General features: G+C 40.5%; 1 protein-coding gene across 6 annotated transcripts in view; it reads right to left on the reverse strand.

Moving 5' to 3' along the window:
- The window catches only part of Yod1 (Yod1 deubiquitinase), a 168,512-nt gene that overhangs the window by 123,350 nt on the left and 19,616 nt on the right, over positions 1-25,546 (reverse strand). For 5 of the 6 annotated variants that reach the window (XM_071686669.1, XM_071686668.1, XM_071686672.1 and 2 more), the window contains one exon: positions 21,330-21,486. In XM_071686669.1, coding sequence (XP_071542770.1) covers positions 21,330-21,474 — 145 coding nt within the window. In that variant the 5' untranslated portion in view covers positions 21,475-21,486. Of the gene's footprint in view, positions 1-21,329; positions 21,487-25,546 lie in introns of those variants that run through there. The other variant, XM_071686673.1, reaches the window with a different exon arrangement.

Raw genomic sequence — 25,546 nt, forward strand, 5'->3', positions numbered from 1 at the left:
CACAGACATATACATATATACATATATACCTTCCTTCATACTATTCGCCATTTCCCGCATTAGCGAGGTTGCGTTAAGAACAAAGGACCGGACCTTTGAGGGAATATCCCCAAATGGCCCCCTTCTCTGTCCCTTCTTTTGGAAAATTAAAAAAAAAAACGAGAGGGGAGGATTTCCAGCCACCCGCTCCCTTCCCTTTTAGTCGCCTTCTACGACACGCAGGGAATACGTGGGAAGTATTCTTTCTCCCCTATCCCCATGTACATAATTCATACCGTCTGCCTTTATTTATTCCCATTGCCACCTCGCCACACTTGGAATAACATCCCCCTCCCCCCTCATGTGTGCAAGGTAGAGCTAGGAAAAGACAACAAAGGCCCCATTCGGTCACACTCAGTCTCTAGCTGTCATGTAATAATGCACCGAAACCACAGCTCCCTTTCCACATCCAGGCCCCACAGAACTTTCCATGGTTTACCCCAGACACTTCACATGCCCTGGTTCAATCCATAGACAGCACGTCGACCCCGGTATACCACATCGTTCCAATTCACCCTATTCCTTGCACGCCTTTCACCCTCCTGCATGTTCAGGCCCCAATCATTCAAAATCTTTTTCACTCCATCTTTCCACCTCCAATTTGGTCTCCCACTTCTCCTCGTTCCCTCCACCTCCGACACATATATCCTCTTGGTCAATCTTTCCTCACTCATTCTCTCAATGTGACCAAACCATTTCAAAACACCCTCTTCTACTCTCTCAACCACACTCTTTTTATTTCCACACATCTCTCTTACCCTTACATTACTTACTCGATCAAACCACCTCACACCACATACTGTCCTCAAACATCTCATTTCCAGCACATCAATCCTCCTGTGCACAACTCTATCCATAGCACATGCCTCGCAACCACACAACATTGTTGGAACCACTATTCCTTCAAACATACCCACTTTTGCTTTCCGAGATACTTTCCGAGATAATGTTCTCGACTTCCAAACATTCTTCAAGGCTCCCAGAATTTTCACCCCCTCCCCCACCCTATGATTCACTTCCATGGTTCCATCCACTGCCAGATCCACTTCCAGATATCTAAAACACTTTACTTCCTCCAGTTTTTCTCCATTCAAACTTACCTCCCAACTGACTTGACCGTCAACCCTACTGTTCCTAATAACCTTGCTCTTATTCATATTTACTCTCAACTTTCTTCTTTCACACACTTTACCAAACTCAGTCACCAGCTTCTGCAGTTTCTCACATGAATCAGCCACCAGTGCTGTATCATCAGCGAACAACGACTGACTCACTTCCCAAGCTCTCTCATCCACAACGGACTGCATATTGCCCCTCTTTCCAAAACTCTCACATTCACCTCCCTAACAACCCTATCCATAAACAAATTAAACAACCATGGAGACATCACACACCCCTGCCGCAAACCTACATTCACTGAGAACCAATCACTTTCCTCTCTTCCTACTTGTACACGTGCCTTACATCCTCAATAAAAACTTTTCACTGCTTCTAACAACTTGCCTCCCACACCATATATTCTTAATACCTTCCACAGAGCATTTCTATCAACTCTATCATATGCCTTCTCCAGATCCATAAATGCTACATACAAATCCATTTGCTTTTCTAAGTATTTCTCACATACATTCTTCAAAGCAAACACCTGATCCACACATCCTCTACACTTCTGAAACCACACTGCTCTTCCCGAATCTGATGCTCTGTACATCCTTCACCCTCTCAATCAATACCGTCCCATATAATTTACAAGGAATACTCAACAAAGTTATACCTCTGTAACTGGAGCACTCACTCTTATCCCCTTTGCCTTTGTACAATGGCACTATGCAAGCATTCCGCCAATCGTCAGGCACCTCACCATGAATCAAACATACATTAAATAACCTTACCAACCAGTCAACAATACAGTCACCCCCTTTTTTAATAAATTCCACTGCAATACCATCCAAACCTGCTGCCTTGCCGGCTTTCATCTTCCACAAAGCTTTTACTACCTCTTCTCTGTTTACCAAATCACTTTCCCTAACCCTCTCACTTTCAACACCACCTCAACCAAAACACCCTATATCTGCCACTCTATCATCAAACACATTCAACAAATCTTCAAAATACTCACTCCATCTCCTTCTCACATCACCACTACTTGTTATCACCTCCCCATTAGTGCCCTTCACTGAAGTGCCTATTTGCTCCCTTGTCTTACGAACTTTATATACCTCCTTCCAAAACATCTTTTTATTCTCCCTAAAATTTAATGATACTCTCTCACCCCAACTCTCATTTGCCCTCTTTTTCACCTCTTGCACCTTACTCTTGACCTCCTGCCTCTTTCTTTTATACATCTCCCACTCATTTGCATTTTCTCCCTGCAAAAATCATCCAAATGCCTCTCTCTTCTCTTTCACTAATAATCTTACTTCTTCATCCCACCACTCACTACCCTTTCTAATCAACCCACCTCCCTCTTTGTAAATAAAGAAACAAAAAAATTTGCTTTTGACTTTTGTTTAATCTTGCTTAATCTATACCTGTAATCTTGTTTCACTAATGCACTATTGTACACGTACCTGTATTTCATTTATTCATTTAATTTGCATTCAATATTTGTTTAATTCGAATTTCTAGCAATCCATGGTATACTTGAGACAAATAGGAGATGTAAAATTAGTGGGTTGGAGGTTTGTTTATGAATTATTATGTGTCCATGGTTGGTCCGGCAAAATGGTTAATCTGGCAAGGCTTTGGAACCAAGAGTGCCGGAAAATTGCTGGTGTATCTGTATAAGACATACAGAAAATAGACATTTCTATGGAATATGGGATAGGCTAGGTAAGTTCTTTTTCTTATATTCTTTCTGTATTCGTTCATACATTGGGGAAAACCTCCTGAAGAGAACTAAATAGAAAAAATATATGAAAATACAATTTACATCATCATTCACTATAAAAATCAATGTTTTTAAGTGAAATATGATCACTTATTCAGCTTGCCTACCTAAATTGCATTTGCTTTGCAGTACCACCCAGATTTCCATTATCCTTCTTAACTTGTAACTTACTTTTAGAGCATGAATTAATCATGAACTGTGCCACATATCTTTTCAAGAGTAATCCATTAGGTAACAGGCTACTGAAAACAGCTGCCTAGAGTGGTGTTACCATTCTGACTGAGGAGCATTAAAGTGGTGCCCAGAACTATCTTACACTCTTCATGTCAGGATTGCTGGTCTTACTTTCTGTCTTGTTATAACAGGACTACCAAGCTAATGTTGCCATCTTTTCCTTACAAGTACCATACATCTACTTAAACCTTGCTTATTATCATTTTCTTTTTTCACATAAGTACCCTTGCCAATTCCTGGCCACTCAAACATTTTTAAGTATTATCAAGATAGAGTCTGACAAATCTAGGGTCCCTAGCCCATGGCATCATGGGGTGCTAAGAATCTCCAGGTTTCTGCCTGACTCTACCACCAATAAGAGAGACAGCTCTGGCAGTAGTAGTACTGGTCCCTCCCTGACCTTTCCCTCTCTGTTAGACCATCCTCTTTTTTTATTGACTATATCAACATCCGTGGTCTCTCTTCTAACCTCTCCTCCATTGAACACCATCTATCTAGTATATCTCCTAATATCATACTTCTCTCTGAGACACACTTGTCTCATGATGTTCTCACTACTTCCTTTTGCATATCTAACTATAACGTCCACTCATGACTCCAGTTCTAAGGTGGTTTCTGCTTATTCCAACATCAACACATTTGTTGCAAGCCTCATGGACTCTGAGCCCCCAAAGTTTGATGTTATGTGAGTTAACATCTGTATCCCTCCTACCATACTTCTCTGTTTTGCCTGTCGCTCTTCTAATTCTACAGATAGTATATCTCCTAATATCATACTTCTCTCTGAGACACACTTGTCTCATGATGTTCTCACTACTTCCTTTTGCATATCTAACTATAACGTCCACTCATGACTCCAGTTCAAAGGTGGTTTCTGCTTATTCCAACATCAACACATTTGCTGCAAGCCTCATGGACTCTGAGCCCCCAAAGTTTGATGTTATGTGAGTTAACATCTGTATCCCTACTACCATACTTCTCTGTTTTGCCTGTTGCTCTTCTAATTCTACAGATTTAATATCTTTCTTCAACTGTCTGAACTCCTGCCATGAGTCTGTGACATCCTTTCACCTGCAAGCCGAGATCATCTACCACAGGGATTTCAACATTCACCTCTGGGAATGATTAAATTCCTCCCATACAGATGGTGGAAGGATTAAAGCCCTCACATTCTCCATTCTCAATGATCTAGAGCAAAGTATCTCCACCCTACCCAAATTCCTGATTGCTGTGACCACTCCTAATATTATGGATTTGTTTATCACCTGTAGTCCATCATGCTGTAAGTACATAATCTCACCCGCAATTGGTTCATCTGATGACATTCTCAAAAATGTATCTATTCTAATGACACCTCTCCTTCCAGCAACCACTTCTAAGAGTAAATACTGGCACCTTAACAAAGCTGATTGGAATAACATACTGCTTTTCAGACTTTCCTTGAGCAAATTACTGTTTCTTATGTGGTGATCCTTCTGTCCCTGCCAAACACATAGCAGAAGTTATTCTTGCAGGAATGGAAGCATTTATCCCTCTTTCATCAAGACAATCTCTTCATCCAATCATTGGTTCAACTGTTCCTGTTCTGAGGTCATTTGTGCAAGGGATCAGCCATATCAGGCTTGGAAAACTCATTCCTCTGTCTCCCATTCAGCTTTTTTCACTGCCTGTAATCATTGCAAGCATGTCATCAGTGAAGCAAAGCATTCCTTTCTTCAAAGGAAGGGCAAATACCTCTCCTTGTTTTCTGTTAACAGGTATTTCTGGTCTTTATCTAAGGGCATCTCTATCAACTTCTGTCACTCAACCTTTCCTTCACTTTTCTGTTCTGACAGTTATATAGCTGTCTCTCCTGCAGACAAAAGCAACTATCTTTAGTTCCTGTTTTTCTTCTAACTCCACCTTGGATGACTCTAACATTCTTTCAGCCGATAATGCTCCTCTTACTAATCATATGCTCTTTCCCCCACTCAATTTTCAAACTGTCCAAAAAGTGCTCTCTCTCTCTCTCTCTCTCTCTCTAGACAGTGACAAGCTTATGGTCTTGATGGCATACAGCCCCATGCACTGAAAGAGTGTGCCTCAGAACTAGCACCTGTGCTTACTAATCTGTTCCATTTCTGTTTAAAAACCAGAACCTTTCCTTCCTCTTGGAAGTATGCAATGATACGTCCCATCCCTTAGATGGGTGACCATTCTGACCCCTCTAACTATTGTCCTACTGCTCAGACATCTATCATTTCCAGAGTCTTTGAATCCTTCCTCAACTCCCATATCCTTAAACACCTCAAAATTGAGTCTTCTCTCTGATCACCAGTATGGCTTCCACTGGGCAAGATCCACTGGTGATATTCTTTCCTATCTTACTAATGTTTGGTCATCCTCCCAGAAAGAATCTGTGGACTCATTTGTAGTTGCCCTTGACATATCCAAGGTTTTTGACAGGGTGTGGTATCAGGGTCTCATCTCTAAGCTCCCCTATTTTAGCTTCTCTCCCTCGTTTTGCTCCTTCATATCTAGCTTCCTCTCTGGTTGATCTATCTCTGTGGTTGTTGATGGATCAGCCTTCCCCCTTCTCTCCATCAACAGTGGCATCCCTCAAGGTCTTGTTCTGTCCACTTCAGTTTTTCTCCTTTTTCTTATTGATTTTCTCTCCTCCACAAGTAATCCAATGCACTCATAAACTGAGCACGCAACAGTGCATTTATCAACCTTCCCCCTTCTCTCCATCAACAGTGGCATCCCTCAAGGTTCTGTCCTGTCCCCTTCAATTTTTCTCCTTCATTTTTATTGATTTCCTCTCCTCCACAAGTAATCCAATGCACTCATATGCAACACTTCATTTATCCAAATCCTTTAGTTCTGCTCCCTCTTTTCTCACTCAATATGCATCTTTTCTTGACACAGCTTCCTCAATAAACTCAGACTTGGACAGGATATCTCAGTGGGGTTGACAAAATCTTGTCAAGTTTAATGTCCTTACAAAACTTGTCTCTCCTTTAATAGTTCTGTTATTCCACCTGAAAACTCAATGAACATGCTTGCTACTGCTATAACATCCACTCCTTCTCAGAAACCTCACATTACAGGAATAGCTAAGTCTGCCTCTAAGAAACTAAGTGTCCTGTTTAGATAAAACTTCCTTTCTTGTGAAAAGTTGCTCTGTTTATACAAAGGATTGCTTCATCCTTGTATGGAATGCTGCTCTCACATTTGGGGTGGTTCTAGCTCTGCATCCTTACTTGACAAAGTTGAGTCGAAAGCAGTCTGACTTATAAGCTGTCCCAGGCTAACTTCCAAACTTGTCCTCTTGCCATAAACTGCAATGTTGGTTCACTTTCCCTCTTCTATAAGTACTACTTTGGTTTTTGCTCCTGAGAACTTGCTACTTGTGTGCCCACACCTCTAGCTAGACCACGCAATCCTTGGCAAGCTGCTGCATCACAAGATTATTGTGTGGCCATCAGCAACTCTAGGGTGTGCCATTTTGATAGCTGCTTCTTTCCCTACATGTCGAAACTTTGGAACTCTCTACCTTCTCATGTCTTTCCCAATAACTATGATCTGACAAAATTCACAAGTACTTTCCCTTGTCATACCTTCCTTTGTCTTTTCTTTTTCACTTCATAATTCTCTCTATATTATAATTAAAGCCCATCCCTAATGTGGGCTTTTGTCCATGACTGGATCCTTAAAAAAAAGATGTAGAAAAATATATAAGAATACAGTTTACCATATTATTCACCAAGTAAGACCTACGTTTTGAACTGTGAGCCGACTGACCACCTGCCTCCTTGAACTGAAAAAGTTCTAAACTGTATGCTGCTGTACTGCCCAATTCTCTTGCAGTATTTTTCTTAATCCTATACTCTATGTAATCAATTTTTAGTGTACAAGCCAACAAAGGAGAATTGAGTAAAAGATAAATAAAAAGTATACTTTTCCATATCATTCACCACATGATAAATGAAAGTTATGAACACAAGTGATGTAACTCCAGGTCCAAGGTAAGGGTTTTTCCTATATTTTTTCTGAGTATGCAGATAACTATAATTAACTATAATTATAACTATAATTATAACTATAACTATAATTATAACTATAATTATAACATACCAAAGAGAACCATGTACAAAAAATACACTTTTTAACTTTTATACTTGATTGCCATTTCTTACATTAGTGAAGTAGCACCAGGAAACAGATGAAAAAAGACCCATTCACTCATATACACATATATGTGCTGAAATGGTTTGGTCACATGGAGAGAATGAGTGAGGAAAAATTGACAAAGAGGATATATGTGTCAGAGGTAGAGGGAACGAGGAGAAGCAGGAGACCAAATTGGAGGTGAAAGGATGGAGTGAAAAAGATTTTGAGCGATTGGGGCCTGAACATGCAGGAGGATGAAAGGCATGCAAGGAATATAGTGAATTGGAACGACGTGATATACCGGGGTCGATGTGCTGTCAGTGGATTGAACCAGGGCATGTGAAACGTCTGGGGTAAACCATGGAAAGTTTTGTGGGGCCTGGATGTAGAAAGGGAGCTGTGGTTTCGGTGCATTACACATGACAGCTAGAGACTCAGTGTGAACGAATGTGGCCTTTTTTGTCTTTTCCTAGCACTACTGCATGGGGGATGCTATTTCATGTGTGGTGAGGTGGCGACGGGAATGGATGAAGGCAGCAAGTATGAATATGTGTACATGTGTATACATGTTTATGTCTGTGTATGTACGTGTATGTTTACATTGAAATGTATAGGTATATATATGTGCATGTGTGGGCGTTTATGTATATGCATGTGTATGTGGGTGGGTTGGGCCATTCTTTCGTCTGTTTCCTTGCACTACCTCGCTAACACGGGAGACAGTGATTAAGTATAACAGTAATATAAAATATGTATATACATGCACATACACATTCATATTTGTAAATTTATACATTTTTTATTACATTTGGTAGCCATTTCCCACATCAGCAAGGTAGTGCCAGGAAACTGACAAAGAATGGCCCATCCACTCATATATACATATATAACATAAACACCCATACACGCACATATTGCATATATATTCATATCAACATATCCACATGTACATACATACATATACATACACATACACAGACATATACATATATACACACATGCACATATTCATACTTGCTTGCCTTCATCCATTCCTGGTGCTACCTCACCCCACAGGAAACAGCACCACTACAAACTGTTTCAGTGATGTAAAGCCAGGAAAACAGACAAAAAAGGCCAAATTTGTTCACATCCAGGCTCCTTAGACCTTTCCATGCTTTACCCTAGAAGTTTCATATGCCGTAGTTCAGTCCATTGACAGCACATCGACCCGTATATCACATCATTGCAATTCACTCTATTCCAGGCATGCCTCTCACCCTCCTTTATGTTCAGGCCCCAATTGCCCAAAATCTTTTTCACTCCATCCTTCCACCTCCAATTTGGTCTTCTACATGTTCCCTCCACCTTCGACACATATATCCTCTTTGTCAACCTTTCCTCACTCATTCTCTCCATATGTCCAAACCATTTCAACACACCCTCTTCTGCTCCCCCATCACACTCTTTTTATTTCCACACATCTCTCTTACCCTTTCATTACTTACTTGATCAAACCACCTCACGTCACATATTGTCCTCAAACATTTCATGTCCAACACATCCACCCTCCTCCATACAACCCTATCAATAGCCCATGTCTCACAACCATATAATATTGTTGGAACTATTATTCCTTCAAACATACCCACTTTTGCTCTTCAAGATAACATTCTCTCCTTCCAAACATTCTTCATCACTCCCAGAACCTTCGACCCCTCCCCCATCCTGTGACTCATTTACGCTTCCATGGTTCCACTCATTGCTATGTCCACTCCCAGCTATCTAAAACACTTCCTCCAATTTTTCTCCATTCAAACTTACCTCCCAGTTGACTTGTCAGTCATCCCTACTGAATCTAATACCCTTGCTCTTATTCACACTTACTCTCAACTTTATCCTTTCACATACTTTTCCAAAATCAGTCACTCGAATCAGCTTCCAATGCTGTATCATCGGCAAACACAAACTGAGTCACATCCCAGGCTCTCTCATCCCCAACACACTACATACTCGCCCCTCTCTCCAAAACTCTTGCATTTACCTCTCTAACCACCACAGCCATAAACAAATTAAACAACCATGGGGGACATCACACACCCCTGCTGCAGACCAACCTTCACTGGAAACCAATCACTCTCCATTCTTCCTACTTGCACACATGCCTTACATCCTTGGTAACAACTTTTCACTGCTTCTAGCAGCTTACCTTCCACACTATAACTCTTAATACCTTCCACGAAGCATCTCTATCAACCCTCTCATATGCCTTTTCCGGATCCATAAATACTACGTACAAATCTGTCTGTTTTCTAAGAATTTTTTTTATACACAATCTTGAAAGCAAACACCTGATCCACACATCCTCTACCACTTCTGAAACCACACTGCTCCTCTCCAATCTGATGCTCTGTACATGCCTTCACCCTCTAAATCAATACCCTCCCATACAATTTCCCAGGAATAATCAACAAACTTATGCCTCTGTAGTTTAAACACTCACCTTTCACCCCTTTGCCTTTGTACAATGGCACTATGCATGCATGCTGCCAATCCTCTGCCACCTCACCATGATCTTCACCAACCAGTCAACAACACAATCACCCCCTTTCTTCATAAATTTAACTGCAATACCATCCAAACCTGCTGCCTTGCCGGATTTCATTTTCTGCAAAGCTTTCACCACCTCTTCTCTCTTGACCAAACCATTCTCCCTGACCCTCTCACTTTGCACACCAACCCAAACAAAACACCCAACATTTACCACTCTATCATCAAACACATTCAAAAAACCTTCAAAATACTCAGTCCATCTCCTTCTCACTTCATCACTACCTGTTATCACATCCCCCTTGCCCCCTTTACTGATATTCCCATTTGTTCTCTTGTCTTATGCAAAATAAAGAGATATATTGGGGAGAAGAGAGTGGTGAGAGAAAGTGAGCTTGGAAAGGAGACTTATGTGAGGAAGTACCAGGAGAGATTGAGTGTAGAATTGCAAAAGGTGAGAGCAAATTATGAGGAGTGGGTGAGGAATGGGATGTATCTTGGGAAACAGTGATGGCATGTGCAAAAGATGAATGTGGCATGATAAAGGTGGGAGGTGGGCAGATCAAAAAGGGCAAGAAGTGGCGGGATGAAAGAGAAAAGAGAGGCATTTTGATGATACTTACAAGAAGGAGTGCAAATGACTGAGAGATGTATAAAAGAAAGCAGTAGGAGGTCAAGAGGAAGTTGCAGGGGATGAAAAAGAGGGTAAATGAGAGTTGGGGGTGAGAGTATCATTAAACTTTATGGAGAATAAAAGGATGTTTTGGAAAGAGGCAAATATACATACATATACATTCAAATATATATATACAGGTGCACCTTGACTTATAATGGGTGACATTCCGATAAACCCATCGTAAGTTGAAAATACATTTAATACCGTCAGTAACTCATGAAGCACTAGACCCACACTGAAGTTCATTTAGTATCTTGAAGTTTTCCTCCAAGCAGGTTCACTTGTAGTTGGAGTACTTACTGGATGCTGAGGCATAATGGTGACTAATTCAAATGGGCAGAAAAGTAGAAATTACTGAGTTGCAATTTATACACCATTAACCTTTGTGTACTTGCAGAGAACTGATACAGTGGGCAGAATGGCTTGCACAGCATCAGTACCCTGTAGCACATGACCAGCTGGCCCTATGTTGTGTTTTGATGGTTCATGTTATAGAAAGTAGGAGTATCTTAGATGCTCACACTATATCAAACTCAAGATATCAAATCACGCTATATCCCAACATTACTGTATATCTATAACTACCCTTAAACACTTATTAAAGCACACGTGCAATGCATCGTTTTTTTTAATTCACTAATAAATATGAAAATTAAGAAAAAGAATAATTATCTACTGGATGGATAAAGATGGTCTGGTAGCAGCCATTTTGTTTGCATTCAATCCAAGAGATTTCACAGCCACTGGATGGCCTGGAGAAGCAAGTTGATTATCTATTTGAAAGGAATTACTTGTTCTGTATGGGGATGGAAATCTACACTCTAGTGGTAACCTCAAACCATTTGGAGAAGGGTCCTCTGACCTGTGTCCCTTGTTCCCTCCTATTCATAAGAGAGGCTTCCCCCTCATTCTTAGCTTGTGATCCAGCTTCTTAATCAGCTTCCCCTGCAACACACTGCCAAAGGCTTTCAAGAGGTTTATCTAGCAAATCTGCACCCACTTTCTGCACATATAGAGAATTTAACCAGGGCCATGAGCTCTGTACAGGTTATGACCTTTCAATGTTCTGTTCATGCCTTTTCTAGATATCTTATGTTTTCTAAAAACTCCTCCCTTAACCATCTCAATGGTGTTGGTACTATTGTATCTTCCACTGCAAAAACACTTTAAAACTTGTTATTCAGTTCCTCACATATCCTTACATCATCCTCAACAATTCATTCCTTTCAATCCCTTAGCCTGATTATCTGCTCTTGAACTGACACTTGCCTCCAGAGGAATTTATGTAAAAGTTTCAGATTTTCTTGTGCCATGTCCACAATATTCTTTTCAAAGTTTCTTTGTCCCTCCTATCTGATCCTGGTTAACTTATTCCTTGCTCTTTTATACCTTGCAAATATCACTGGCTGGAGGGCCATCTTTATCTGTGCTACAGCACACCTTGAAGCTCCTTTGCTTTTTGACAACTTTCATCAAACCATTCCCTCTGTATCTAAGGTTAGAGCAACCCATGTTCCTACTCCTTCAATGAAACTTTCACAAAACCTCTCAACACAAAACCCTGGTTCCTGGCTAGAGAACTCCTTTTCATAATCTATGGACTCCTGGTCAGTGTTCCTGACCATGACACATTCATGGGTCGCCCAGGGTTGAGGGCATAGATCTGAATCTTGGTTACAGCAGTCAGTCCATAGTCAATCCTGCTGTCCATCCACCCCAAGGGGCTGCTCAATAAAATGGGTACCTGTCTCAGGTCAGGGTATATATGTACCATTTTTACTTTTCCAAAAAAAGGAACAGGGAAGGGAGACAAGTGAGGATATTCCCTCTCAGGCTCAAGTCCTCTATTCTTAACGATAGCTTGTTAATATGTATACGTATGAATACATAGCATTAATGTTATGGCCTTTATTAGGGCCAAAGCTGCCCGTGCCACCAGCTTCTGCAGTTTCTCACACGAATCAGCCATCAGCACTGTATCATCAGCGACAACAACTGACAATTCCCAAGTTCTCTCATCCACAACAGACAGCATACTTGCCCCTCTTTCCATAACTCTCACATTCACCTCCCTAACAACTCCATCCATAAACAAATTAAACAATCATGGAGAGATCACACACCCATGCCACAAACCAACATTCACTGAGAACCAATAACTATCCTCTCTCCCCACATGCACACATGCCTTACATCCTCGATAAAATCTTTTCACTGCTTCTAACAACTTACCTCCCACACCATATATTCTTAATACCTCCACAAAGCATCTCTATCAACTATATCATATGCCTTCTCCAGATCCATAAATGCTACATACAAATCCATTTGCTTTTCTAAGTATTTCTCGCATACATTCTTCAAAGCAAACACCTGATCCACACATCCTCTACCACTTCTGAAACCACACTGCTCTTCCCCAATCCGATGCTCTGTACATGCCTTCACTGTCTCAATCAATACCCTCCCATATATATTCCCAGGAATACTCAACAAACTTATACCTCTGTAATTTGAGCACTCACTCTTATCCCCTTTGCCTTTGTACAATGGCAATATGCAAGCATTTCGCCAGTCCTCAGGCACCTCACCATGAGTCATACATACATTAAATAACCTTACCAACCAGTCAACAATAAAGTCACCCCCTTTCTTTAATAAATTCCACTGCAATACCATCCAAACCCACTGCCCTGCCGGCTTTCATCTTCCGCAAAGCTTTTACTACCTCTTATCTATTTACCAAATAATTCTCCCTAACCCTCTCACTTTGCACACCATGTCGACCAAAACACCCAATATCTGCCACTCTATCATCAAACATATTTCACAAACCTTCAAAATACTCACTCCATCTCCTCACATCACCACCACTTGTTATCACCTCCCTATTAGCCCCCTTCACTGAAGTTCCCATTTGTTCCCTTGTCTTATGCACTTTATTTACCTCCTTCCAAAACATCTTTTTATTCTCCCTAAAATTTAATGATACTCTTTCACCCCAACTCTCACTTGCCCTCTTTTTCGCCTCTTGCACCTTTCTCTTGACCTCCTGCCTCTTTCTTTTATACATCTCCCAGTCATTTGCATTATTTCCCTGCAAAAATCGTCCAAATGCCTCTCTCTTCTCTTTCACTAATAATCTTACTTCTTCATCCCACCACTCACTACCCTTTCTAATCTGCCCACCTCCCACGCTTCTCATGCCACAAGTCAATTGGGAGGCAAGTTTGAACAGAGAAAAACTGGAGGAATTGAAGTGTTTTAGTTATCTGGGAGTGGATTTGGCAGCGGATGGAACCATGGAAGTGGAAGTGAGTCACAGGGTGGGGGAGGGGGCGAAAGTTCTGGGAATGTTGAAATATGTGTGGAAGGTGAGAACACTATCTCGGAAAGCAAAAATGGGTATGTTTGAAGGAATAGTGGTTCCAACAATGTTATATGGTTGCGAGGCATGGGCTATAGATAGGGTTGTGTGGAGGAGGGTATATGTGTTGGAAATGAGATGCTTGAGGACAATATGTGGTGTGAGGTGGTTTGATAGAGTAAGCAATGAAAGAGTAACAGAGATGTGTGGTAATAAAAAGAGTGTGGTTGAGAAAGCAGAGAAGGGTGTATTGAAATGGTTTGGTCACATGGAGAGAATGAGGAAGGAAAAATTGACAAAGAGGATATATGTGTCAGAGGTGTAAGGAACGAGGAGAAGCAGAAAACCAAATTAGAGGTGTAAGGATGGAGTGAAAAAGATTTTGAGCGATTGGGGCCTGAACATGCAGGAGGGCGAAAGGCATGCAAGGAATAGAGTGAATTAGAATGATGTGGTATACCAGGGTCGACGTGCTATCAATGGATTGAACCAGGGCATGTGAATCATCTGGGGTAAACCATAAAAATTTTTGTGGGGCCTGGATGTGGAAAAGGAGCTGTAGTTTCGGTGCATTATAAATGACAGGTAGAGAATGAGTGTGAACAAATGTGGCCATTGTTGTCTTTCCCTAGCACTACCTAGCGCACATGCGGGGGGAGGGGGTTGTCATTTCATGTGTGGCAGGGTGGTGATAGGAGTGAATAAAGGTAGCAAGTATGAATTATGTACATGTATGTGTGGATCAGGTGTTTGCTTTGAAGCATGTATGTGAGAAATACTTAGAAAAGCAAATGGATTTGTATGTAGCATTTATGGATCTGGAGAATGCATATGATAGAGTTGAAGAGATGCTCTGTGGAAGGTATTAAGAATATATGGTGTGGGAGGCAAGTTGTTAGAAGCAGTAAAAAGTTTTTATCGAGGATGTAAGGTATGTGTACAAGTAGGAAGAGAGGAAAGTGATTGGTTCTCAGTGAATGTAGGTTTGTGGCAGGGGTGTGTGATGTCTCCATGGTTGTCTTATTTGTTTAAGGATGGGGTTGTTAGGGAGGTGAATGCAAGAGTTTTGGAAAGAGGGGCAAGTACGCAGTCTGTTGTGGATGAGAGAGCTTGGGAAGTGAGTCAGTTGTTGTTCGCTGATGATACAGCACTGGTGGCTGATTCATGTGAGAAACTGCAGACGCTGGTGACTGAGTTTGGTAAAGTGTGTGAAAGAAGAAACCTGAGAGTAAATGTGCATAAGAACAAGGTTATTAGGTAAAGTAGGGTTAAGGGTCAAGTCAATTGGGAGGTAAGTTTGAATGGAGAAAAACTGGAGGAAGTGAAGTGTTTTAGATATCTGGGAGTGGATTTGGCAGCGGATGGAACCATGGAAGTGGAAGTGAATCATAGGGTGGGGGAGGGGGCGAAAGTTCTGGGAGTGTTGTAGAATGTGTTGAAGTCGAGAACATTATCTCGGTAAGCGAAAATGGGAATGTCGGAAGGAATAGTGGTTCCAACAATGTTGTATGGTTGTGAGGCGTGGGCTATGGATAGAGTTGTGCGGAGGAGGGTGGATGTGCTAGAAATGAGATATTCGAGGTCAATATGTGGTGTGAGTTGGTTTGATCGAGTAAGTAATAATAGGGTAAGAGAGATGTGTGGAAATAAAAAGAGTGTGGTTGAGAGAGCAGAAGAGGGTGTTTTGAAATGTTTGAAATGTCACATGGAGAGAATGAGTGAGGATAGACTGACCAAGAGGATATATGTGTCAGAGGTGGAGGGAACGAGGAGAAGTGGGAGACCAAATTGAAGGTGGAAAGATGGAGTGAAAAAGATTTTGTGTGACCGGGGCCTGAACATTCAGGAGGGTGAAAGGCGTGCAAGGAATAGAGTGTATTGGAATGATGTGGTATACCGGGGTCGACGTGCTGTCAATGGATTGAACCAACGCATGTGAAGCATCTGGGGTATGCCATGGAAAGGTCTGTGGGGCCTGGATGTGGAAAGGGAGCTGTGGTTTCGGTGCATTATTACATGACAGATAGAGACTGAGTGTGAACAAATGTGGCCTTTGTTGCCAGCCTTCGTTGTCTTTTCTTAGCGCTACCTTGCACACACAAGGGGGTTGTTATTTCGTGTGTGGTGAGGTGACGATGGAAATGAATAAAGGCAGACAGTATGAATTATGTACATGTGTATATATGTATATGTCTGTGTGTGTATATATATGTATACGTTGAGACGTATAGGTATGTATATTTGCGTGTGTGGACGTGTATGTATATACATGTGTATGTGGGTGGGTTGAGCCATTCTTTTGTCTGTTTCCTTGCACTACCTCACTAATGCGGGAGACAGCAACAAAGTATATAAATAAAATAAATGAAAATATTATATATATAAATTCTGGGATAGGGGAGAAAGAATACTTCCCACACATTCCCCACGTGTTATAGAAGGGGACTAAAGGAGATGGGAGCAGGGGCTAGAAACCCTTCCCCCCTTGTAGTTTAACTTTCTAAAAGGTGAAACAGAAGAAGGAGTCATGCAGGGAGTGCTCATCCTCCTCAAGGGCTCAGATTGGGGTGTCTAAATGTGTGTGGATGTAACCAAGATGAGAAAAAATGAGAGATAACTAGTATGTTTGAGGAAAAGAACCTGGAAGTTTTGGCTTTGAGTGAAACGAAGCTCAAGGGTAAAGGGGAAGAGTGGTTTGGGAATATTTTGGGAGTAAAGTCAGAGGTTGGTGAGACGACAAGAGCAAAGGAAAGAGTAGTACTACTCCTGAAACAGGAGTTGTGGGAGTATGTGATAGAGTGTAAGACAAAAAAACTCTAGATTGATATGGGTAAAACTGAAAGTGGATGGAGAGAGATGGGTGAATATTGGTGCCTATGCACCTGAGCATGAGAAGAAAGATCATGAGGCAAGTATTTTGGGAGCAGCTGAGTGAGTGTGTTATCAGTTTTGATGCACGAGACCAGATTATAGTGATGGGTGATTTGAATGCAAAGGTGAGTAATGTGGCAATTGAGGGAATAACTAGTGTACATGGGGTGTTCAGTGTTGTAAATGGAAATGGTGAAGAGCTTGTAGATTTGTGTGCTGCAAAAGGACTGGTGATTGGGAATACCTGGTCTAAAAAGAGAGATATACATAAGTATATATATGAAAGTAGGAGAGATGGCCAGAGAGCATTATTGGATTACGTGTTAATTGATAGGCAAGCGAAAGAGAGACTTTTGGATGTTAATGCACTGAGAGGTGCAACTGGAGGGATGTCTGATCATTATCTTGTGGAGGCGGTGAAGATTTGTAGAGGTTCTCAGAAAGGAAGAGAGAATGTTGGGGTGAGGAGAGTGGTGAGAGTAAGTGAGCTTAGGAAGGAGACTTGTGTGAGGAAGTACCAGGAGAGACTGAGTGCAAAATGGAAAAACGTGAGAGCAAAGGATGTAAGGGGAGTGGGAGGAATGGGATGTATTTAGGGAAGCATTGATAGCTTGTACAAAAGATGCTTCTGGCATGAGAAGCATGGGAGGTGGACAGATTAGAAAGGGTAGCGAATGGTGCGATGAAGAAGTAAGATTATTAGTGAAAGAGAAGAGAGAGGCATTTGGATGATTTTTTTGGAGGGAAGTAGTGCAAACGACTGGGAGATGTATAAAAGAAAGAGGCAGGAGGTCAAGAGAAAGGTGCAAGAGGTGAAAAGGAGGGCAAATGAGAGTTGGGGTGAGAGAGTATAATCAAATCTTAAGAAGAATAAAACAATGTTTTTGAAGGAGGTAAATAAAGTGCGTAAGACAAGAGAACAAGTGGGAATATCGGTGAAGGGGCTAATGGGAGGTAATAACAAGCAGTGGTGATGTGAGGAGATGGAGTGAGTATTTTGAAGGTTTGTTGAAAGTGTTATATGATAAGCGTGGCAGATACAGGGTGCTTTGATCATGGTGGCATGCGAATTGAGAGAGGTCAGGGAGAATGATTGGGTAAACAGGTGAAGAGGTAGTGAAAGCTTTATGGAAGATAAAAGCTGGCAAGGCAACGGGTTTGGACGGTATTGCAGTGAAATTTATTAAAAAAGGTGGTGAGTGTGTTGTTCACTGGTTGGTGAGGATATTCAATGCATGTAGTATGGCTCATGGTGAAGTGCCTGAGGATTGGCAGAATGCATGCATAGTGCCATTGTACAAAGGCAAAGGGGATAAAGGCCCCACAAAACATTCCATGGTTTACCCTATACACTTCACATGCCCAGGTTCAATTCATTGACAGCATGTCGACCCCGGTATACTACATCGTTCCAATTCACTTTATTCCTTGCACGCTTTTCACCCTCCTGCATGTTCAAGCCCCAATCGCTCAAAATCTTTTTCACTCCATCCTTTCACCTCCAATTTAGTCTCACACTTCTCCTCGTTCCCTCCACCTCTGACACATAGATCCTCTTTGTCAATCTTTCCTCACTCATTCTCTCCATGTGACCAAACCATTTCAATACACCCTCTTCTGCTCTCTCAACCACACCCTTTTTATTACCACACATCTCTCTCACCCTTTCATTACTTACTCGATCAAACCACCTCACACCACATATTGTCCTCAAACATCTTACTTCCAACACATCCACCCTCCTCTTCACAACTCTATCGCCCATGCCTCACAACCATATAACATTGTTGGAACCACTATTCCTTCAAACATACCCATTTTTGCTCTCCGAGACAACGTTCTTGCCTTCCACACATTCTTCAACGCTCCCAGAACCTTTGCCCCCTCCCCCACCCTGTGACTCACTTCCGCTTCCATGGTTCCATCCGCTGCCAAATCCACTCCCAGATATCTAAAACACTTCACTTCCTCCATTTTTTTTCCGCTCAAACTTTTCTCCCAATTCACTTGTCCCTCAACCCTACTGAACCTAATAACCTTGTCTTATTCACATTTACTCTCAGCTTTCTTCTTTCACTCACTTTACCAAACTCAGTCACCAACTTCTGCAGTTTCTCACCCGCATCAGCCACCAGCGCTGTATCATCAGCGAACAACAAGTGACTCACTTCCCAAACCCTCTCATCCACAACAGACTGCATACTTGCCCCTCTCTCCTAAACTCTTGCATTCACCTCCCTAACAACCCCAACCATAATAAACAAATTAAACAACCATGGAGACATCATGCACCCCTGCTGCAAACTGACATTCACTGAGAACCAATCACTTTCCTCTCTTCCTACTCGTGCACGTGCCTTACATCCTCGATAAAAACTTTTCACTGCTTCTAGCAACTTACCTCCCACACCATATACTCTTAATACCTTCCACAGAGCATCTCTATCAACTCTTATCATATACCTTCTCCAGATCCATAAATGCTACATACAAATCCATCTGCTTTTCTTAGTATTTCCCACATACATTCTTCAAAGCAAACACCTGATCCACACATCCTCTATCACTTCTGAAACCACACCGCTCCTCCCCGATCTGGTGTCTGTACATGCCTTCATCCTCTTAGTCAATACCCTCCCATATAATTTCCAATGAATACTCAACAGAATTATACCTCTGAAATTTGAACACTCACTTTTATCCCTTTTGCCTTTGTACAATGGCACTATACATGCATTTTGTTAATCCTCAGGCACTTCACCATGAGCCATACATACACTGAATATCCTCTCTAACCAGTCAACAAGACAGTCACCCCCTTTTTTAATAAATTCGACAGTAATACCATCCAAACCCACCACTTTGCAGGCTTTCATCTTCCACAAAGCTTTCAGTACCTCTTCTCTATTTACCAAATCATTCTCCCTTACCCTCTCACTTTGCACACCACCTCAACCAAAACACCCTATATCTGCCATCTATCATTTATATTTTAAAGAAAACTGCTTGGCATTATTTTACAATCTATATTGTATTATGAATGTGATTACTATACGAAAAGTTAAGGATTACTATGAAAATAAAACTCATGTAAAAACATAACACAGTATTTTTCATTAGAAAATTACCAAATTTGCAGGAACACAAACAGGATCTAGATAGAGACAGCTTTTTTTAAATCTAGGAAAATGTTATCTAAATTTTCTTTGTATCACTTGGCCTCTTACTATCTTGGTTTTACCTATTTCTATAACATTTGTTGAAGAACATCTCTTTTAATTTTCCTCAGTTTTTTAACAAATCATTAACATTTTCCATAATCTTACAGTTTTCAAGGAATAGTACTTCAACTCTTGGAATGTGCTACCTAAATTCTCTTTATGTTTTGTAATGATTCTGGCCTCTTACTGACTTAGTTTTGCCTATTTCCATGCCATTAACTGGAGAACATTTCTTTCAATATTCCTAATCCTTTTATCAAATCATTATTTTTCATTACCTAAAACGGTTTTCAAGGAATATCACTGCCAGATACAGAAAATACAACTTGTTCAGTACTGAAAGAGTAATACTTATGGTCAAATTTATACTCTAATTTTTGGTGGATAACTGACACTCAGGGGGCTCTTCAAATACTAATCCTTCCCTTACTTATACATAAAAGGCTACAAGAGCTGAATACCCTCCAAAATCATGAAAATACTGGAAGCACTGCTTGAGTCCTTGCTGGAGGTCCCTGACTAGCTGAAGGTAAGCCCATAACAAAAGAGCTGTCATCAACATGATTGACTGGACAGCAAAGGGTGGGAAGGGCCAGCAGTTACACACAATATACATTGAGTGCTGGAAGGTCTAACTATGACTTTCCTAGAGATTCTCTTATGATCACAGGACAGATGGTAGAGTATAAAACAGCATTACAGCAATTGTCTTCACTGAGCTAATGAAAATTACTGAATTTGAAAAATACTATGTTAATGTTTGAGTCTCCTTGGGCTACTGAAATTCTTTAATCCTTTCCCTTATTGGTTTCCTGTACTATATAGGGTCTTATAAGCCTTTGATCACAATGGAACCTCCAAGAAAGCAGTTATTGTATTCTGAATTACTAATGCACATGAACCCCCATTTTTGTGTTATCAAAGATGCATTTAAGCAGCCAAGTATTAACCTTTATCTGACATTCTTATAGCTGATAAATTCAAGTTACAAAATACCTTAATATGTAGCTAAGACTTATCACATTTCTTATGTCATCTGAGACAGCATAAGCAACTGAATGCCCTAATCAATGCCATCTAATTTATGCCATACAGATACCCTTGCCTAAGTCAGGTACCAATTTATCAACCAGCCCCTAGAGCAGGACGAACCCATGATTCAAACCAATACAGGTTCAACCCTGGAGGGGCCCATGAATGTGTCATGGTCAGTAACACTAACTGTTACACCATGGAGGTGTGTTACTTCATGATGCATCAAAATCCTTCCTGTATTCGATCTGAAATTTCAGCCTCACTCTAAGAACTGTAGTAAAACTTAATTTTATCAAACAGTATGAATGAACTCACCTATCAAAATTTTCTGTCTGTTTGGATGAATGGCTGTTACATCTTGGATAGCCAAAAGGAGGTTATACAAGGTGCTTTCTCCACTGACATGTTCTGTCAAGGAATACTGCTCCCCTCCACTGGTTTTTATGCGTAAACGCAGCATTGCCACCAAACCCTGCCAAAAGATGTTAGAATGAAATACAGGTATTCCATCATATGAGTCTGATGAGAAAAAGTCTCCCACCTACACCTCATCTTTTTATGCCTAACTGCCTCTCATGCCTGAGCAAGAAAGCATCAGGAATAGATAAACAATGGCCTCATTGACACACATCCAAAAACTAGGGCCATCTATCCACAGATAAGCTCTACAGAATACTCTTTACTTTACCTTGACCACTTAATATACATAACCTGATTCATCCTGTTGACAGCATGTTGTTTCCCATATTCTGTTCTGATCCAACTTCCTTTCTCATAAATGTCTTACACCCTCCAAAGCGTTCAGGCTATGATAACTTACAGCTTCTTTCAGTCCATTCTTTCATCTTTTTGGCCTTCCTCCTTTACCAAGCCCCCTCCACTTCTGATACATGTATCCTCTCACTCAGTCTTTCTTCACTCATCCTCTCATGTCCACACTATTTCAGCACACCCTGGTCAGGCCTCTCACTCAAACTGCACTTATTACCACAACTCTCTCTTGTCTTTCCTTACATAGTCAATCTACCTCACACAACATACCATACTCAGGCATTATGTTTCCAATACATCCTCTCCCTTCATTTCTTTAACATCCAAGGCCCAAATTTTGTATCTATAAAACAGCCAAAAAGGTTATACTTTCAAACACACACATCTTTGCCCTAACAGAAAATGACCTCTCCTTCAACATCCTTCTTAATCTTTATACATACCCCAGTATCATTTGATAATCCTCTAAAAATTGGTTCCATCATCACATGGCAATTTAACACTTCCCTGCCTATATTTAAATATCTAGCCGACTTACTGTACCTACTGTTTATTGCCTACAGAAGTCTTTTCATTTACCAGGAAGGTGTGAGAAAAAAAAGAGGCACTCACTCCAGTAACCTTACACCCACCATTACTGGCATGTGACCATAGACCTGCCGGTTGCGTATATATAGTGATCCTATGGAAAATGTGTAACCTGTTGAATGACTCAGGAGATGAAAAGGAACATATATATTTAATTTCTTGAGGAAATTGAAGAATAAAATCAGAAATGTAAAGAAGTACTGTGAGTGAGTCAAGAGTGATTTTAGCAGAATTATGAAATGATCAGAGGCCAGTCTCACTTTTTGCTATGCCTTCATTCACTTGGAAGAAATTATGTAAAGTTTGTACCGAATTTTCTCTTTGTGTAAACCTGGGGTGATGCAGAAATTAGGTATAGGTTGATCATTCCTAAGCCAAGTCTGAAATCCGAAATGCTCCAAAATCCGAAACTTTCTGAATAGTGACATGACATTACAAATGGAAAATTCCACACCTAACCTCACTTGACCATGCTGGGCTCTGACACTCTATTGGCACCAGTTTGTTACATACCATCATCAACGCCAGACCTGCGTGCATACTCATTGGTTTTTGCTTATTTGCTTATTCTCTGTTCTGTGGTACAAAGATATTGTTGAAAAGAGACAATGAAGATCACTTTGTTAACACTGCAGAAAAAGTGCCTATAGATGGCATGGTGAAAATGTGTGATGGACTTACTGAAGGACTAGAGCAGTGTGTGTACATAACAGAACAAGAAATCATGTCTTCATTAAAACAAAAAGAAACTTCTAAAACAAAAACCATTTTTAATGAGGCAGATGATTCTTGAGGAAATATTTGAAAAAAGCCATCCAGCAGAATGCCTCCTCATCTCTAGAGGAACCACTTCCTCATCCCTCAACTTCTGCGGTTGATAACGTCAAGTGATGTACCCTCCCCTTCAAGTTTCTATTACTATATATAGTTCTAGTATTTGTTGCTGCATTTATCTTCTTTTGTAAGCAGAGATCAAGTTTTTTTTTTTGTAAGTGCAAAACATTATTTTCATGTAAAATGCCATTTTTGAATGTAGCATGACCAGCAACATTATTGCATTGAAATTTTTGTTTCAATGTATTTACAGTTACCTATAATTATTGTAAATCTAATGCTTATTTGTTTTTATATCCCACATAAAACCTAAAAAATGAAATACGATTTACTAAAACCTTTTAATCAAAACACAGCATCTTAGGTGGAAACTGAAAACCTGCAGTCTGTTGTTATTGTTTCACAGCTGATGCTACTGTGTTGCTTAGTTACCCTAAACAAATTATTTTTTCATTGTATTAAAGGTATTTCAAATTTCTTATTAAGTACTTATGTGTGAATAATTGAAAGAAAATGATTGCTTAACAGTAACATATAAATTCAATGTCAGGATTGAAGGTGATGCCAAACAATCACAGACTGTCCACATGGGCGGTTGAGGTTGTGACACCTTAGCTTTCTGGTGGTTAAGTCTTACACAAACTTTGTTTCATAAATAAAATTATTAAAAACATTGTATCAATTACCTTTAGGCTATATGATTAAGGTGTATATGAAACATGAATGGATTTTGTGTTTAGACTTGGGTCCTATCCCAAGATATCTCGTCATGTACAAGCAAATATTCCTAAATCCAAAAACGTTCAAAACCTGAAACACTTCTGGTCCCAGGCATTTGGGATAAGGGATACTCAACCTGAACTACCTTTAGTATTTTTGGTGAAAATAAGACTATCTGTTCATTCCTTATTGCAATTAAAGTCCTACCTATATAACTGTATGTAAATAATATATGTAAAAAAAGTACGTAAAAACAAATGGGAAAATTGGTGAAGGGGTCAAAGGGGAAGTGGAAACTGGTAGTAATCAAGTACAGAGGAGATGGAGTGAGTCGTATGAAGGACTGTTGAAAGTGTTTAAAATTGGGTGGCAATTGTAGGGTGGTAGGGTCACGGTGGTATGCCAAGCAAGAGAGTCATGGAGAGGGGTTTGGAGAAGAGAGATGAAATATGTCAAGGCAGCTGGAGTGGATAGTATTGTTGTTGAATTTCTTTAGAAGGGGGCTGACTGTATGGCTGACTGGTTGGTTAAGATTTTCAATATACGTATGGATCATGATGAGCCTGAGGATTGGCAGAATGCATGTATAGTGACACTTTATAAAGGCAAGGGGGATAGAAGTGATTGTTCAAACTACAGAAGTATAAGTTTGTTGAGTGTACCTGTTAAGTTGTATGGGAAAATGGTGATTGGGAGGATGAAGGGATGAAGAGAGCATCAGACTGGGGATGAACAGTGTGGTTTCAGAAGTGGTAGAGGATGTAAGGAATGGGTATTTGCTCATAAGAATGTTAGAAATACTTAAACAGATAGATTTATATATGGCATTTACGGATCTGGAGAAAGCATATGATAGGATTAATAGAGATGCCTTGATGAAGATCTTAAGAATATATATATGGTCTGGGAGGAAAGCTGCTAGAAGCAGTGATCATTTTTTATCGTAGGTGTAAGGTATGTGTACAAATAAGAGAAAGGAGACTGATTGGGTCTATGGGAGGGTTGGTGTGTGGCAGGGTGTATGATATCACCATGGCTATTCAATTTGTTTATGGATGGGGTGGCGAGGGGGTAAATGTGAAAGTCTTGGAAAGAGGGGCACTCATGGAGTCTGTGTGGGATGAGAGGGCATGAGTGGCAGATTCGACTTAGAAACTTCAAAAGTTGGTGGCTAAGTTTGGAAGATTGTGTGAAAGGAATTAGTTGAGAGTAAATGTGATTAAAAGTAAGGTTATTAGGTTTAGGAGGGTTAAGGGAAAAGTTTGTCGAGATGAGTTTGAACGGAGAAAAATGGGAATGGACATGGTGGCAAATGGAACCATGGAAGTGAAAGTGAGTCACAGGCTGGGTGAGGGTGCAAAGGTTCTGAGGGCACTGAAGTATGTGTGGAAAGAGAGAGTTTTATCTGGGAAGACAAAAATGAGTGTGTTTGAAGATATAGTAGTCCCAGTATTTCATGAATGCAAGGTGTAGGTTATATATGAGGATGTGCATAGGAGAGTGACGTGTTGGAAATTAAATGTTTGAGAACAATATTCAGTGTGTGGTGGCTTGATCAAATAAGTAATTAGAGTAAGAGAGAGGTGTGATAATAAAAAGAGTATGATTGAGATAGCTAA

This window comes from Panulirus ornatus, chromosome 42 (genome assembly GCF_036320965.1).
Source record: "Panulirus ornatus isolate Po-2019 chromosome 42, ASM3632096v1, whole genome shotgun sequence".
Classification (NCBI taxonomy): domain Eukaryota; kingdom Metazoa; phylum Arthropoda; class Malacostraca; order Decapoda; family Palinuridae; genus Panulirus; species Panulirus ornatus.